This window comes from Hyaloscypha bicolor (genome assembly GCF_002865645.1).
Source record: "Hyaloscypha bicolor E unplaced genomic scaffold K444scaffold_182, whole genome shotgun sequence".
NCBI lineage: Eukaryota > Fungi > Ascomycota > Leotiomycetes > Helotiales > Hyaloscyphaceae > Hyaloscypha > Hyaloscypha bicolor.
In genome coordinates this window covers 2,279,152-2,294,687 of record NW_020194684.1, presented here as the reverse complement: position 1 = coordinate 2,294,687, position 15,536 = coordinate 2,279,152, and the positions used below count along the sequence as shown (strand labels likewise).

Below are 15,536 nucleotides of genomic sequence, written 5' to 3'. Positions count from 1 at the left end.
AATTATTGAGAAAATTCCATAAAAGTTAGATATGCTTCTTTTCTACCCTACAAAGCTATTTTAAAGAGTTTTAGGGGTTGCATTGAGATCTGGGATTTTAAATGCCGCCCACCTTCGTACAGTGGCTGGGATACTGAGCTGTGGCTGGGGCGTGAGGCTTGGGGCTTGGGCCAACCATAGCTGCGCCTCTGTCTATCAAATCGCCTTATTAAGAGAATGACAATTCCGTCAGTCGGGATGGAATCAAAGACAACTTGTTCCGAAAACGAGACGGAGAGAAGAGGACCCTCATGTTTGGTGGTGGCGAATAAGAGTTTCCCGAGGTAGCCCCTGACAACAGATCATTCGGGTTACGGATCGGCGGCTTTCAGCTGGCGACATTGAGACTTCCATGTCGAAAAGGGACTTCAGGGGGCTTGCAAGAGGGCGGTAATGCGCGTGTTACGGAGGACTCCTCAAGTTGTCAATACTTCAGACCTCAACCGTCTCATCGCAGCAGGACGCCCGCATAAAGATTGGGATTATGAAGATCACGGCATAAAGTGACGGGATTATAGGGCATTTGAGCTGAAAGTCCACTATTACCCATTTCTACCTCAAGCGCTGTAAGGCCCTATATTTCCAGGCTATTTGTACTAAAAGCAAGCTATAAACCGCGGACAAGGGGCCGTACACCTTTTAGGGCTTCTCCCCTGTCTTTCCGGGGGTTCCCTCGCTAAAGGGCCCTATGGTAATTGCCATTATAGCGTCCAAGTGCTGTAGTTGCTCCGCCAGCAGCACTATAACCCTTGAAGATTTCCGGGACCTTGCGAATGTTTCATAGTATCTCACAGCGTGGGTTTAGGGTCAAAATGCCCTGTAATCCCGTCACTTTATGCCGTGATCTCCGTACGGGAACCAATGGCGATAATCGTAGGTGCAAAACTGACGAACTTGAATACCGACTTCTCATCTCCAATCCAAATATCTGGCCCAACGCCTTGGGAGCCCATTCCCGATTCGACAAGACCCATCTCATACTTTACGTTCCGCTTGAAGGCAACTTGGCTTGGGATCAAACCATCGTTGGTTGTTGCTGCTCGCATGCCGAATTCCGGACGCTGGTGGCGAAAATCATGAGGCCTGAGAACAGATTCCACCCTGAAGAACAGCTTCTTGAGACCTCCGCAGCCTCCATACCGCTCAGCGATGGAAGTGACACTGGGGTCGAAGCCATGGATTTCTTCCATTACCGTCATTGCGCCACCAGCAACTGGGTGGTTCAGGTTCTGATTGCTCTTCTCGTACCGATAGCTTTCAATAATTGCAAGTCACGGAATTGTCTTGGACTGGACGGAGAACAGGCAAATGAGTTGGTAAATTCTCATGTTGACCTCCAAGCGCAGGATATCTGCTCAAAAATTTAAATAAGGATGTAGGGTACTAGATGCGTAGCCTCGTCGCTGATAAAGTTGTCAAAGTTCCGGACCTCGTAGAATGATAACGCCTCTCGGCGAGATTCTCGATAAGTACGGAAAGCAACAGGAGGTTTTCGTGCCTGTGTGGTGACATGGTACCAGTGTCGTTCTACAGCGACCATGTGGCCGAACTCTCTATTCTCCGCGTCTTTAAGTCCGGATCTTTCGCCGGATCTCACTTGCAAGCTTTGGGGAGAGGTGGACGCTCTCGAGTGGGCCACTGAGATTATCAGAACCGGATTGTGTGCATGTCTAGGATGATTTTACTTTTGTTCGGCTTTAGCAGTATCCGCCGCCATGTTCACCTTCTTGGATTCGACGTTTCCTCCTTTAAACTTGCCATTGCTTTTGTCCATAGCCTCTGGATGTTTGATCTCTGGGTTGACAGTGCGAGCGCTGTTGCTCAGTTAGTCATTTAGACTCTCTGCCATATCTTGTCATGAGAACTTACAGTTCGGCACCGTATGTGCTTCCGCCAATTGTCACAGCAGAAACTCCTGCAGTGGCTTGGGAAATATGATCGGTCAAATACAGAACAACGAAATTAGTCGTATCAGTAAAGGTGGCTTCAGATGGATTCTCGATGACATGTGGAGCGCTCTGCAAGGAGAAATCTATTAATGGTTAGCTTTCTTGATATCTGTTGACGAAAGTGAATGTTCGCACTGCCCTGGGTACACCGGCTGCCACTTCGGGCCAACTTCTACTGTCACCCATGGTGCTCAGAACAGGCACCATTATTTTCAGGCACTAGTTAAGACTGAGAAAGTAAAGGGATGGGGGTCGATTGATGGAGGACTTGATTGCCTGTGTTTGATAAAGAACAATACACTCTAGATGAGTACCTCGTAGTCAACGAGGCGAAAACACCGGAGCTGTTGATGGAAGTATTGAAGGGTGGAGCTTGCGAGCTTGAGTGCATGCTCAAATAGAATGTACTCTTGGCCGTGCTTAGTGGCGGGCCTATAATAGGTCGAAGAATTATTTACAAAATTTCGCGCTTAAATTTAGTCCTCTATTCACAGAGGACATAGAACGTTGAGAAAAAGCCTCCAGGAAGTGTGTCTCGTATATTCAATGATCCATTTATCTCATCGCCCATTAGATTTAAACAACAATCTCCTGCTTTTCACAAAACCATTTTCATTAGCATGACAATTGTTACAACTTTTAAAAGGACTTGATGACGAGGCTGCATTGTTCTAATCTACATTGGGAGAAGCCAATCATCTGAAAGAATCAAGCTCAAGAGCAACTTCGCTATCATGAAGAAGTTCATTGCTAAAAAGGGCATCTTATGGATCAGCTGCAACGAAATGGCCAAGGAAAAACCACGCGGAACAATCCAAATAAAACCCCATCCTTCAAAAGGCCCAGGAATGCTACCCCAAAGGGAATATTCGCACTTTCGTGTCAAGTTGTCTAATTTCCAGAATTCAGGAAAATCTGCCCGAGTGTTAGTATGAGTCGTCGTTAAGGAATCAGTTTACCCACCAATCTCTCTTCAATTGCCTTCTTCGCCGCATTGATGCTCTTTCGCACTCCCCAAAAGCCAATCTCACGCCGGTCTTCTCCCGGATACTCCTCATCGGGGACGAAGATTTCGCATCTAGTATTGGCCTGAGTACGCTTCATGAATGCCCAATCACTGCGACGAAGCTTCCCCAGATCCTTCCTCGACACGGTCATTCCATCTGGTTCTCCTGGATCAAGTCCCCAAGGAACCTTCACAAAGCTGACAAACTTGAACGTCGGCTTCTTGTCGTCGATCCAAACACTTTCACCAACACCTGGCATTGTGATCTCCGCGTCAACTCGAGCAATATCTCGCTCAAGACTCGCCTTGAAACGAGCTTGGCCTTTCGTTAGACCATCGTTAGTTGCCGGACGGACGGTCATGGAAGCATCGATCTCCCCCTGCTTATATGGCCAGAGCTTCGACTTGACAACGATGTACACCTCCCTCAGGCCCGGACAACCTCCGTAGCGAAAGTCATGGACGGTCTCACTCGAGTCGAAGCCATGGAGTGCCTGCAAGGTGTCAACTCCGCCCTCAACGCCATAGGTATAGTCATCGTGGTCACAGCATGACTCTCCCTTACTGCTATTGACGATCGCAATAGCTGGAATATCCTCAATATCTGGGGTGAAGACCGAAATATATGTGGACACGCATGTCTCCTCGCCGAAAAATATGATATCGGTCTTCGGATTGTACCAGATGTAATGTTCGTGGAACTCTGGGTTATTTGGGAGGCGTTGGGCTATCTGGCTATCAAAGCAGCGCAGCTGATACACCTTCTGAGCCTCTTCACGAGACTCGTGACAAACGTGCATAAGTGCAGGTGGTTGACGAGAGCGTGGACAAACTCGGACCCAGTGGTGAGAGCCGTTCCCAAGCTCAGTCGGAATGCTCAGGTTCGGGCCCCACTCGAGCTCGATCAATCGACGTTGTTGGCTCATGGCATACTGATAGACCTTCAGTCGAATTTCGGGAGGCACGTTCGGGAAGAGGTGGAACTCCTCGAGAGGAACACTATTGCTGTTAGTGGACTGAAATTGTTGCTTTGCAGTGGGACGTCCCATACCCAGTTGGACGTGGATTGACTAACACTTCCTTTCTCTTTGCAGACTTAATTCCATTCTTGTTTCCTCCCCGATGACGACAGTTTGTGCCTTGCTTGGCATTGCTCTGAATCGCAGGGACCTTTGATCCGACGGCAGGGGCTCTGGGCATCAATCAGCTTAGCTATTCAAGCACGATCTAAGGAATTTACCTTGGTGTAGACACAGTTTGGTTGACGCTCATCGAGGCAACGCCAGCCGTGACACTGGCGACTGGATCTGGGCGTGGGGCCTGTCTGATGACTGGGATAGCAGGAACGACAGGAGCAGAGCGTCCGGTGGAGGCGGCAGAGGCACCGGTCTAGAAAATTATCAACATCGTTCAACTTCTCTGTGATCGATGCGAATACTTACCGGCTTGCGGCCGGCAGCAATATCAGCCCACGTCATTGTTGCTGATGTTGATATTTGGTGAATGGATTGATTGTAAGGTAGAGTGGTTTGATGCTTTGCTGAGCTTTGAGTGAGCTGGGACGGGCTGTTTTTCGATTAGGATTGGTGTAAAACAGAGAAGAGTGTGTACACAGTATTGTCTGTCTTAGCCAAGTGCAGTGCAGTGTTGTCCTGATCAAAACAGCTTGTTGAGGTAGAGAAATCTCGAAGTTGTTGTGGGAAGAAATATTTTGAACTTGGGGATGATGAGGGGTATAAATATACTTGAGGACAGCCTGACTCACAGCGGCTCAAAAATTATCATAAATTTTCCATGAAATTTATAAATTTAGAACCACATTTTGCTAGGAATGAGGAGGAACCTGGCTATGCAGGATAATCGACGGATAAAGCCTTCACGAATTAACTCTTCTGCCTTCTTTGATTGAAAACATGCTTTTAAACCCTCGTTCATATATCTATATGTATAATGCAGCTCCTGACATATGCATCTACATCCTTATACTAGTCATGAGGGAGTGTGTGAGAAATAGTCAAGGTCTTGTCACCCACCCTCTTCTCAGTCGATAAATTTAACGTTCAGCAAATCCACTTTGTCACTAAACTCAATGTCTAAATGGTGCAAATGCTGAGATCTTAAATGCTTCAAAATTCACTCTCCTCAATGTAAGAACCATGCATCTCAGAGCATTGAAGCTCTGCCATTGGCTGCACTTCCCCAAGTTGAATGGGCTGGAGCTCTAGTAACATTGCGTCGTTTGATAAACTATCCGGCAGAGAACATTGGAGATTTTATATCATACAAATTCCAAAAGTTTGCTTGGCATTCGGAAGTTTTCAGGAGTTTGTATGCAGCCCAACCTTATGACTTCCACTGCTTGGCTCCCTTATTGTTTGAGTCGCATTCCTGCTCTCATTGGCTCATATCAAGAATTATGTAAAACCTAACGAGATAGACAGCAAGCACTTGTCTTTCTCTCAATGATATCTGGTACAATCATCCCACTCTGCTAGGGAGCAAATCACTCCCTTTATTCCTCTCGAAGCTCCTCCTGCACAAGCGAGTCCATACACGCCCTTGTAAACTGTGGAACAGTATATCACGTGACGTAACCCGCCAACCTCCTCGACTGCCTTATAAGACCTAACAAATGATCTAGCATCTCACCGTACAATGATCTACAAGTCCACGACAGATAATACCTGGCATAGATAAGGGCCTGGCTGTTCTTGACTCCTGCCTCCCGTAGACAGCCTTCCGCTCTCATCATCCTCCCCGCATCGCGTCGCAGATCCGGATCGCCGTGATATCAGAAACGCCCATCACGAGCTCATCGGCATCAAAGGAAGCCATCCAAACCTTCAAGGAACAGGCTCATCCTCTTGCTAGCCAATATGGACGACCTTATCAAAGCTATTCACACGACCCCGATCATCGACAATCATGCTCACCCACTCCTCACCCCAGCAACCCAGTCCAAATACCCTCTCCTCTCCATCACCACCGAAGCTCATGGCGATGCCATGCGAGCCACAACTTCTTCACTCTCTCACATCCGTGCCGTGAACCAGCTCTCATACGTTCTAGGATGTCCTCCGACCTGGGAAGACGTCGTGAAAGCCATCGACATCGAAAAAGCCAAGCCTCACCACGTGTGGCAGAGACGCTGTTTGGAAGGCATCGAAACCATCCTCGTTGACGACGGCCTTGATGGAGGAGACGAAGTTTATGACTACAGCTGGCATGATAAGCTTGTCCGAAGTGAATGCAAGCGTATCGTGAGGATCGAGAAGTTGGCGGAAGAGATCATCGATGCCTTGCTCAAGCAGCCTGATATTGAGCCCGAAGATGTGTTTGGGGCCTTGCGAGACGCCTTTGAGATTGCTATCCAGACGGCTATCGATGATCCTGAGGTTGTGGGCTTCAAATCTGTCATCTGTTATCGCACAGGGCTAGATATCTTGCCGTTGGTGAGCTCATCGGCAGTGAGGGATTCGTTTGTGGATTACATTGCTGGTTTGCAGGATGCGGGGGTTACAGAGTTCAAGAGAGTTGATGGGATGCCGCTGAATTCTTATTTGGTAAACAAGGCAGCGCAGCTCATCTCATTGAGTCCCAAGCACAAGAAGCCGTTGCAATTTCACACCGGGTTGGGAGATAACGATATCACGCTCACCAGATCATCGCCCTCTCATCTTCAGGGCTTCATCAGGAGGTATCCGACGGTTCCAATTGTCCTTCTTCATGCAAGCTATCCCTGGACCAAAGAAGCGGGTTATCTTGCAAGCGTCTATGAGAATGTCTACGCTGATATCGGAGAGGTATTCCCATTCGTCAGTAGGGAGGGCCAGGAGAAGGTAGTGCGGGAGATCCTGGAGCTTTGCCCAACGGAAAAGATCCTGTGGAGTACGGATGGACATTGGTTCCCGGAGACTTATCTTCTTGCTGTGGTTCAAGTTCGGGAAGCTTTGGAAGTGGTAAGTTATTGCCGACAGATTGAAAGTCGGAGCTGATGTTGCAGGTGCTCACCGACTATGTCCAAAGTGAGACTTTGACAGTTGCGCAGGCTGTAAGAGCAATCGAAGACATTTTCTTCAAAACGTCCAACGATCTTTACAATCTCCATATCCCCTTCAAGCCTCTCGTTAATTCAACAATCCCTCTTCCAGTTCGATCAGCTACGAGAACTGATGAGGACGCACTAACTTCATTCTTAAACGAGTACACCTCCACGAAGTTTATTCGTCTTCAATACCTCGATTATACCTCCACGCCTCGAGTTCGTATCATCCCTGTCAAGAAAGCCCTCAGTATTCTCGACAACAGTCCACACCTCTCAATTGGCATCACAAAAGCTTCACTTGGACTCTTACAAAACGACATCATCATTCCGGCAGCTAGCGCAATAGGCGAATACAGACTTCAAGCTGACTTGTCATCCCTCAGACCCGGCCCATATGAAGGATATGCGTTCGTGCAAGGCGAGTTCCACGAATCAGATGGTTCCATTGCAGATCTGTGCCCAAGATCTCTCCTTCGTAGAACCCTCGTGGAGGCCGAATCTCAGAATCTCGAATTCCTGGTGGGCTTTGAAATCGAGATTGTGTTCATGTCCCGCTCCGAAGATGGTGCTCTTCAACCACTCTCCAATTCTGGAGGCCATGCATGGTCGTCGAATCGAGCCCTCCACGGAAACAAAATGCTTGACATGCTCCATCAAATCTATGATAGCTTGGCTGTCTCTGGCATTTATCTGGAACAGTGGCATCCAGAGGCAGCGCTTGGCCAATACGAATTCGTTCTGCCCCCTCTTCCGCCACTACAGGCCGCTGATGCTCTTCTCCATGCCAGAGAAATTGTCAACACCGTGGTTGCAGGCTACTCAATGCGAGCAACTTTATACCCCAAGCCATTCTCCGATATGGCCGGCACCGCATCCCACATCCATATCTCAATCTCATCGCCAGATGGAGACAAGAAAGGGGTCTATGAATCGTTCTATGCAGGGATATTGAAGCATCTTCAAGCCATCATTGCATTCACCTACTCCTCCCCCTCAAGCTACGACCGAATGGCAGATAGTTGCTGGGCTGGAGGACGATGGGTGGCATGGGGAACGCAGAATCGTGAAACTGCCTTGCGCAAAATCGAAGACTCGCACTTTGAGATCAAAGTGGTTGATGGGCTTGCCAATGTCTATTTCGCCTTGGCGGCTATCATTGCAGCCGGAACACAAGGTGTGAAGGATAAGCTAGACCTGATATTGGGAGATTGCCTGAAAGATCCAGCTCAGCTGAGTGATGACGAGAAGAAGACCCTTGGGGTCAAAGATATGCTGCCAAAGGATCTCGAGTCAGCATTGCAAGCTTTGGAGGAGGATGGAGAGCTGACCAAGTTGATGGGCAAGGATCTTGTGGTGAGGTACATCAAGGTCAAGAAAGCAGAGATCGACTTGTTGAATGGGATGCGTGCTCCTGACAGGAAACATTGGATCATGGAGAGGTATTAGGGGATGTTGGCAGTGCCACCAGTCTTTTTCTCGTCCTCCGCAAGATCTTCTTTCCACAATGGGAGGCATTCTCCCCTCCACCGCAATTTATTTGAAGTTCAATTCTCTTTCACTGCACAAAACGCGATGATGATGCTTCGACTTCTGAATTGGGAGGGATCAAAGGGAACGAGAGCAATATAGGATGGAATGAGGGTGGTTGGAGAGTAAAACAACTGGATGGTCATCGCCTCTTCTGCTCATAAGAGGTCATATCCTGAGAACGCGTCTGTGCTTTGTGAATCGATGAATTGCGTAAGGGTTTGATTTGAAAAGGCGATCGAAATGAAATGAAACCCTGCTGATTTTGAACTCCACCAGATCTCGTGATGCTCCATCTCTCAGCGCCTTCAAGCTACCCACATAATACGCATACTCTGCCGTAACACCAAATCGACGTTTACCTGCAAGTCACGACAGTCCTTCAAGATCTCCATGTACTGCCGCCTTGCCTGCTCAGGGAATGGTTCCTCATCCCCTTTCCAATTCTCCAATATCTCTTTATTTCTTCCCAAGAATTCCTCAGCCACGACTTCCAACGCACAGTTTAAGAGTGCATGGTATACTTCAAGGGCACGAAACTTAAGCAGGTAGTCTTTCGCTGCTTTCCATTCCTGCTTCTGAATGGCTAGTCGCCAAGTTGATGCCCATGCGGCATGCAAACGCTCAAGTGGGTGACGGAACCTGATGTCAGCCTTCAGTACGGCTTTAGTTAAAGCCGTCTGTTCTTCCTCAGGAACATAGACCTCAATCAGGTCGAACAGAGTTTCGTCGCGATGTGTCCATCGGGTCCAGTTCACCGAGAGCAACGTGTGGCAATAGGAGGAGTCTTTGAGGAAGTGCAAGGCATAGTGCATATATTCTCCACCCGCTTTCCAGTTTCGGAGTAAGATCTCCACTGCCCGAGGAACCATATTCGTGTACTTAGCTAGTAGGTAGAGGTTCTGAGAGTCCGTTCGGGAGGCAAAGAACATTAAGGATGAATTTACTATAGGCCCATATTCGTGGAGAACGCTGAAAAGCACGTGTGGGACACTGTTGTGCATTGCGTTACTAATGTGACTGCAGCTTGACATGCTCGATGTTCTCGACGGTACTGGTCCAACTTGGAATTGCCTTCGATACGGATCCAGAGGGTCAGTATTATTTCGTAAAGTGATCAATGTCGATAAGGGACTCGATTCGCGCGACATGCTGACGTCTCCGCTGATAGAGGAGTCGGAGTTGCGGGGTGAGGAGCTTGCGATTGACGGAACATAACCCGATCTGGGTGACGCACCTCCCGAATGTCCTGTCGGGGATCGAAATGTTCTTCTCCGCCTGTTCTTCCTTATGTTCCATTCGTCAAGCTTTAACTTCCAAGTACGGGGCCTGAAGTCAATTAGTTTTTCCTCCTAAATAAGTCCACTTCTTCAATTCTTACGATGCATTGATGCCATGCTCAATTCTCATTTTCTCCCGCAGCGCCTCCAGGGTGTAGCTTTGATTGATATACAGCTCCTTGATGACGTCTTTGAACTCTTCCCAGTTCTCATGCATGACGAGTGTTGAGTGGGAGTCCGAAGACTGACCGGACATTGAGAGTATACAGATTGGAATAAATGGAAATTGTATCAAAGAGATGCATGGCACTTGATAAGTATTTGAACGGACTATGGGTCTTTGTTATCATGGTCCCATTTCTGGAGAATTCTCTCGTTAGGCATATGGCCTTTCCGTGGCTGAGATGCCTCGCTCAAGCCGGGCGAGGACCCCACGCCCTGACGTGGGAGTAATTGGCGGCTGCACTTTCATCCCACACGCTCCCCTGTGATACGTTGCAGTGCAGAAAATTAAGAGCGGGAGTTGAATGGCCAAAGGATAGAGGCTGCGGCTTTGGAGGAGAAAAAGCATTTCCAACAAGATTGTCGCCCGTTTGTAAAGAAGGAAGTTTCGTGACCGAAGCTCAATACGTGCATCCTTCTTCCGCATTTGACGTCCACCGGGAGTGCTTCCCGGGTCGCCTGGGCCCTGTCGTGTAACGTCTCGTGCCCCCCACAGTCATCAAGTGATAGCTCCCCTAAATTCCCCCACGTGCCCCTTAAAATTGCAAGAAAACAATCCGTGTAGGACAACAATCTAAGTCTGCCTTGCTTATCTCTTTCCTTTCGAGCCATCTCGGGTTTCCCATCTGCTGCCATTTTATTTCATGTTTTCCTCTTGATCAAATTCCGACATAAGTTTCGACACAAAGCCTCGTGCCAACCTGCTGCATATCTACGCCTATGAATCTCCTACGTGAGACCTGTCAACTGGTGCTTATCAGTCTACACGTGGGTCGCTGAAAGAATCAATTATGAGATATGAAGCAAAACTTAGAAGGTCCTTTGTTCACGATCGCCGGAATCCGTCTCAAATGCCGCGAGAGGTGCAGCGGCGGCGATTTCCATCTTTCTTCATACATAGGTTTAGTTGTTTCATTTTTTCTTACCTTCCTTTTTTTTCTACATTATGTGTGTCCTTTGTCGAAGGATCTATCTTCCTGTGATCAAGATGAAGCTCGATACCCTGTTTGTTTATCTTTTTGTCACCACTTCCCACGTAGTCGCTACGCTTAAGGGAACTTGCGCAAAACTTGCTCCAGGATTGCAATGGCTTCACCAAAACCTTTCGAGTAACTCGTTGATTTCCTGCAACGGTTCGCCAGGGCAGCTCTCACCCGTATTGTCGCCTGCTGAGGACGATGGAATTGCTCGCAGTAGTAAGATTAGAGTACCACGTAAGCCCTAAATCAAAATACGTACGGTCGGCAGATGGAGTTGGCAGAAGTTGTCGCGAATTACCCAAACTACAATTCTCCAGGGGGTCCATGGTCTCATGTGTGGGGAGACAACTTGCAAAGGTTATTCCAGATCAAGCTGAATTATGATCCGTTGTGTACGATCACCAAGGGAAGGAGTTTGCAACGCCGGGCTGCGTGGCAAGAGGACTTCCCAATATCTTTGCGTAGAAAGCGGGGTTTGGGCAGTTATCGTTAAGGCTATTACTTCTAAAGTTGGTGGACAAGGGAATAAGAGGGTTGGAAGATTCCTGAACCTCTTGGGATGTATCTGCTCAAGTGTTGGCCCCCGTTCGGTTGACTCGCGTCACGTGCCAACCTTATTGTCTTTGCGCCCAAAAGCTCCTACCCCAGACAGGGTCCTCTTATAGAACTAAATAAGAAAATTTCTTGTCCTACCCCCGGCTTAAGCTGTCTTTCCTTAGCTAAAATCATCTAATTTGCACATTACTAACGTTTCGCAAGACTCTACTTACCGACTATCAAAAAGTCCCGCTTCCAGGTGAAACGACTTCGACACCCACGAGGCTTAAAGAGTTAAGCCTGCGTACCCTACACCTTCCGGCAGGTGCTGGAAGGAATTAAATTAAGTTCCAAGCTTCGAGGTTGCACATACCCCAAAAAGAAGTTGCACGGGTTACGGTAACAGACAAAAAACGGCACGCCTACTTCAGCGCATCGCCATGTCCGAAAGGACGTTAGCAAGTAAGTCATTTCTCCCTCACCCATGTCGGCGATTGCTCACCTTCATAGTCGAGAGGCCGAGCCCTCGATCATTACATTACCATACCATTCACTACGTGTGAGCTTCTCACATTGCTGTCCAGCGGAGCACCCGCTGGACTTAATACTCTCCCATCTTACTTCACAAGTAAGTCGTTCCCCTTTTCAAAACTTCAACTTCTGCTCACCTTTGTAGTCGTTTGGCCGAAGCTGATCGATAGAACCAACACCCATTACCTTCTCCTGAGCAGTCGCTTGAGGACTTAGCCCACAATTACGTAGCCACAGAACTCTTTCGTGTGGAAAATCAAGTAAGCCCTCCTCTCTCTCCCTAAATTCTCTCACTAACCTTCACAGCTCTCTACTAGCAGATTTCTGAGGACCAGGAATCCAACACTCTCAATTCAGGTCAAGAGACCTGGACCTTCTGCTTCGTCTCTGGCCTAGCAATCAAAACTCAAATCGTAGGTACTATTTCCTCGACAGCTTAAGCACAACAATTTTTTTTGGCCTTCTTTGTCTCACCGTATATCACTAAAGGCCTTGACTTCCAAGACCGCTAAGCAGAACGAGGCACATAAGCTAAAACAAGCGTAATTTTCGCAACTCATTCTAAGCTGCCTTGCCCCTCATCGTCGTGCAATAACTCAATTAGCACAAACGGCATCTCCTAGCACCTTCGCCCTTGACTGGAACCTCGGGTAAATGCCAGAAATTCCTCTTCAACGTTGTACATACCAAAAATGAAGATATCCCGGTTACGGCAACAGACAACCACAGCACGTCCACTTCAACGCCAGCTATGACCACACTCCGCCGCCTCCTCTTCTCTTGAGTTTGTCTCAAATTCGCGTCACATAAGCGCTTCCTTGGCCCGTCATAAATCAAGACCCCGGGGTCGGAAACAGCCGCCTCAGGTTTTCAACGGTTCTCAATCATCGCTCTGACCTTGTTAGTAATGATCTCTTAAAAGACAGCTTGAGCATGAGAATTAATTTTTTGGGCCGCTTTTCTACCTTCCGAGCCACCTACCATAATTGGGCAACGCAACATGGTCACATCGTAATCTAAAAAGGGCAAAGAGGGGACAATGGTGGGATATCACTAACACTTTACTCTCCACTACTCATACTACAGAATTCAATTCCACGTTCTCTCGTCGCTCACTGAACAGCTTTGCGTACTTAATCAGTATCCTTAGATGCAGCCATAACCTCCGCATTGAGTCTCTCGATTTCCTCTCTCGCTTCACGATCTGCTGGGTCCTCCAATTCCTCAACTTTGGCCGGTACAGATGCTTTCTGTTCAACAATTGGTTCAGACTCAACACGCTCGGGCTCCGCCTCAGCCTCTGGTACCTCCTTTTCAACCTCCAGCTCCTTGGCTGCGCCAACTTCGTGGTTTTCTTCCTCCGTGACCTTGGGAGTTATTGGTGCTTCAACATCGGGGACTGAAGGTGCCACGACTGGCTCATCCTCGACCGGGGCTGGTTCCTCCTCAACTACAACAGGCTCCTCAACGTGGCTGATTTCGGGCTCCGTTGCCTTTGTTTCCTCGACATCCACCTGTGGTTCTTCAACTGACTCTGTGATCTCCGCTGGAGCAGTCTCAACCGGTGCCTCTGCGACTTCTTCCTTGGCAGCTGGAACAGATTCAACAACCTTAGGCTCCTCTTCCTCTTTAACTGGCGCATCCTGGGACGATGATGCAGTTGCATTTACTACTTTTGGTATGGCCTTAGGAGCAAGTTGCTTCGGCGCTTTAGCTGCAGGACTTGCAAGCGGCGTGACAACCTTTGACGGTCCATCCTTGGTTGAAGGTCTCTTTACAGATTGCGATCTCTTCGGTGGGGTCAAAGGAGCAGCCTTCTCCACAATGGTCTTCGATGCAGAAGAGGTGGTTGGTCGCATCATTCTTGCCAGGAAGCCTTCATCAGCGGGTGCAGCCTGGGGAAGACTTTGACGGGATGTCTGCTTCTTGAGTGCAGCCGGAGGAGGACCGAGGGATGGTCTACTATGTCCGGGCTTCAGAGTGGATGGCTTTCGGGTTAGGGTTGACTTTCCGGTTGTGCTGGCACGGCTAGGAGAACGGGACACCGCATGGTGTGCTTGAAGAGAGTTGGTGGGTTGGATATTGCCTGATGCACGGCTGAGCGATTGTCTGGAGGATGTTCGTGGAGGTGCTGTAGCAGTCTTAGAACCAGAGGAGGCAGTATGGGCAGTGAGAGATGCTGGAAGCTTGATAGGTCGGGTGGGAGACTTTGGTCTGGGCTTTACGAAACCAGTTTGTGGTGGAGATGGTTGGATTCTCGTCTTGGGAGCTGAACCCTGTGCTGGAGTCGTTGTAGGTTTGCTTGCAGGCTTTGAGGTATCGCTGGATGCGAGTGATGCTCTGCTTGGCTTCTTCTCGGGCTGCTTCCCAGTCTTCTTCTCAGGTTTCTTGTCTGGGCTCTTTGCTGGTGCCTCCTTCACTTGGGTCCGAACTGGCGTGGTTGGGGTCTTTGGGGCTGGAGTTTTGATCTTCTTCGGCGAAACTTTAGCTGTAGTGGTAGTTTTGGCGGTTGAGATAGCAGCTGGTCTGGAGATAGTCTTGGCTGTGGTAGGCATGTCCGCACTCTTCACAGCCGCAGGCTTTGCACTTCCATTTGTGTGTCCATTTGAAGGGCCAGCCGTGGTCTTCTTCTCCTCAACTTTCGAAGGCTTTGTGGTCTGCTTTTTCTGATCACCACCACCAAGTCTCTTGTCCGATTCGCTTTGCGGGGTCTCAATTGCCGACTCCGGTATTGTGTCCTTAATAACAGTACTGCTATTTCTCGCTTGAAATTCGGTAGCAATCGACTCCTGGCGCTCTGCAGTCTGCTTTGGATGCTCCTGCTCATCAATGCTAAAACTTGTCCGCCGCTTCAACATGCTTGGTTCACCACCGCTATTCTCCCGCTTCAAAGCAATACCCATTTGTCCGCTTCTCTCGACTGTCACAAAGCTCGTCCGTACTTTCGAAAGCGGTCGTGGTGATGTGCCGTTGCTCACAACCCCTGGATTCTTAGCGGCGCTTCACACACAAAGACGAGATTTACTCACCAACTGAACCCGCAGGTGAACGACCTCGATCTGGAGGACTCGAGGCAGTGTCCTTATTCTCGAACATTGCGCGCAGGTTGCGGACGCCTCCCGACATCTTGGCGGCTCAAGATCAACCTGTGTAGTGTTCCTTCCTTCTCGAGACAAATTCAAAGAGATTTCGAAATCTTTTCGGAAGCGATGAAGCTGCCTAGCGGTCCCCGAGATCGTCGAGACCTATTCAATATTCACCAGAGCACGGGGTATAATCGCGGGCAGAAGCAAGGCCCAGGTGGCCGAGTATCCAGGATGGGGCCCAGCAAAAGACACGCTGGTTAAACTAGCAACGTAGCACGCGACACGGTATCGTAAACAACGCGGTATCAAGATGGGATGGGACAGCCCAGAAAAT

At 48.8% G+C, this 15,536-nt stretch overlaps 4 protein-coding genes across 4 annotated transcripts; 1 reads left to right on the top strand and 3 right to left on the bottom strand.

Moving 5' to 3' along the window:
• Positions 1 to 2,879: 2,879 nt before the first annotated feature.
• K444DRAFT_707490 (uncharacterized protein) lies at positions 2,880 to 4,561 on the bottom strand (the record flags this gene model as incomplete). The annotated part of the gene is made up of 5 exons (XM_024888164.1): positions 4,437 to 4,561; positions 4,235 to 4,383; positions 4,070 to 4,186; positions 2,952 to 3,993; positions 2,880 to 2,903 (listed from the first exon to the last, which is right to left on the bottom strand). The coding sequence occupies exons 1-5, from the start codon at positions 4,470 to 4,472 to the stop codon at positions 2,880 to 2,882; spliced, it is 1,368 nt and encodes a 455-aa protein (XP_024728235.1). The 5' UTR covers positions 4,473 to 4,561.
• A 1,309-nt stretch (positions 4,562 to 5,870) lies between these two features.
• Positions 5,871 to 8,485, top strand: K444DRAFT_647530 (developmental protein FluG; the record flags this gene model as incomplete). The annotated part of the gene is made up of 2 exons (XM_024885352.1): positions 5,871 to 6,953; positions 6,998 to 8,485. The coding sequence occupies 2 exons, from the start codon at positions 5,871 to 5,873 to the stop codon at positions 8,483 to 8,485; spliced, it is 2,571 nt and encodes an 856-aa protein (XP_024728234.1).
• Positions 8,456 to 9,568, bottom strand: K444DRAFT_620454 (uncharacterized protein). The gene is made up of 2 exons (XM_024881710.1): positions 8,846 to 9,568; positions 8,456 to 8,779 (listed from the first exon to the last, which is right to left on the bottom strand). Exon 1 carries the CDS (start codon positions 9,496 to 9,498, stop codon positions 8,875 to 8,877), a length of 624 nt encoding a protein of 207 aa, XP_024728233.1. The 5' UTR covers positions 9,499 to 9,568; the 3' UTR covers positions 8,456 to 8,779; positions 8,846 to 8,874.
• A 3,578-nt stretch (positions 9,569 to 13,146) lies between these two features.
• On the bottom strand, positions 13,147 to 15,385 carry K444DRAFT_620453 (uncharacterized protein). Its single transcript, XM_024881709.1, has 2 exons — positions 15,146 to 15,385; positions 13,147 to 15,099 (listed from the first exon to the last, which is right to left on the bottom strand). The coding sequence occupies exons 1-2, from the start codon at positions 15,240 to 15,242 to the stop codon at positions 13,250 to 13,252; spliced, it is 1,947 nt and encodes a 648-aa protein (XP_024728232.1). The 5' UTR covers positions 15,243 to 15,385; the 3' UTR covers positions 13,147 to 13,249.
• Between the last annotated feature and the right edge of the window lie 151 nt (positions 15,386 to 15,536).

Excerpts from the sequence above, each read along its gene's own strand:
- K444DRAFT_620454 (XM_024881710.1), bottom strand. The coding sequence starts at position 9,498 with ATGTTCTTTGCCTCCCGAACGGACTCTCAGAACCTCTACCTACTAGCT.
- K444DRAFT_620453 (XM_024881709.1), bottom strand. The coding sequence starts at position 15,242 with ATGTCGGGAGGCGTCCGCAACCTGCGCGCAATGTTCGAGAATAAGGAC. Across the intron at positions 15,100-15,145 it reads TTCACCTGCGGGTTCAGTTG|GGGTTGTGAGCAACGGCACA; the intron begins GTGAGTAAATCT and ends CTAAGAATCCAG.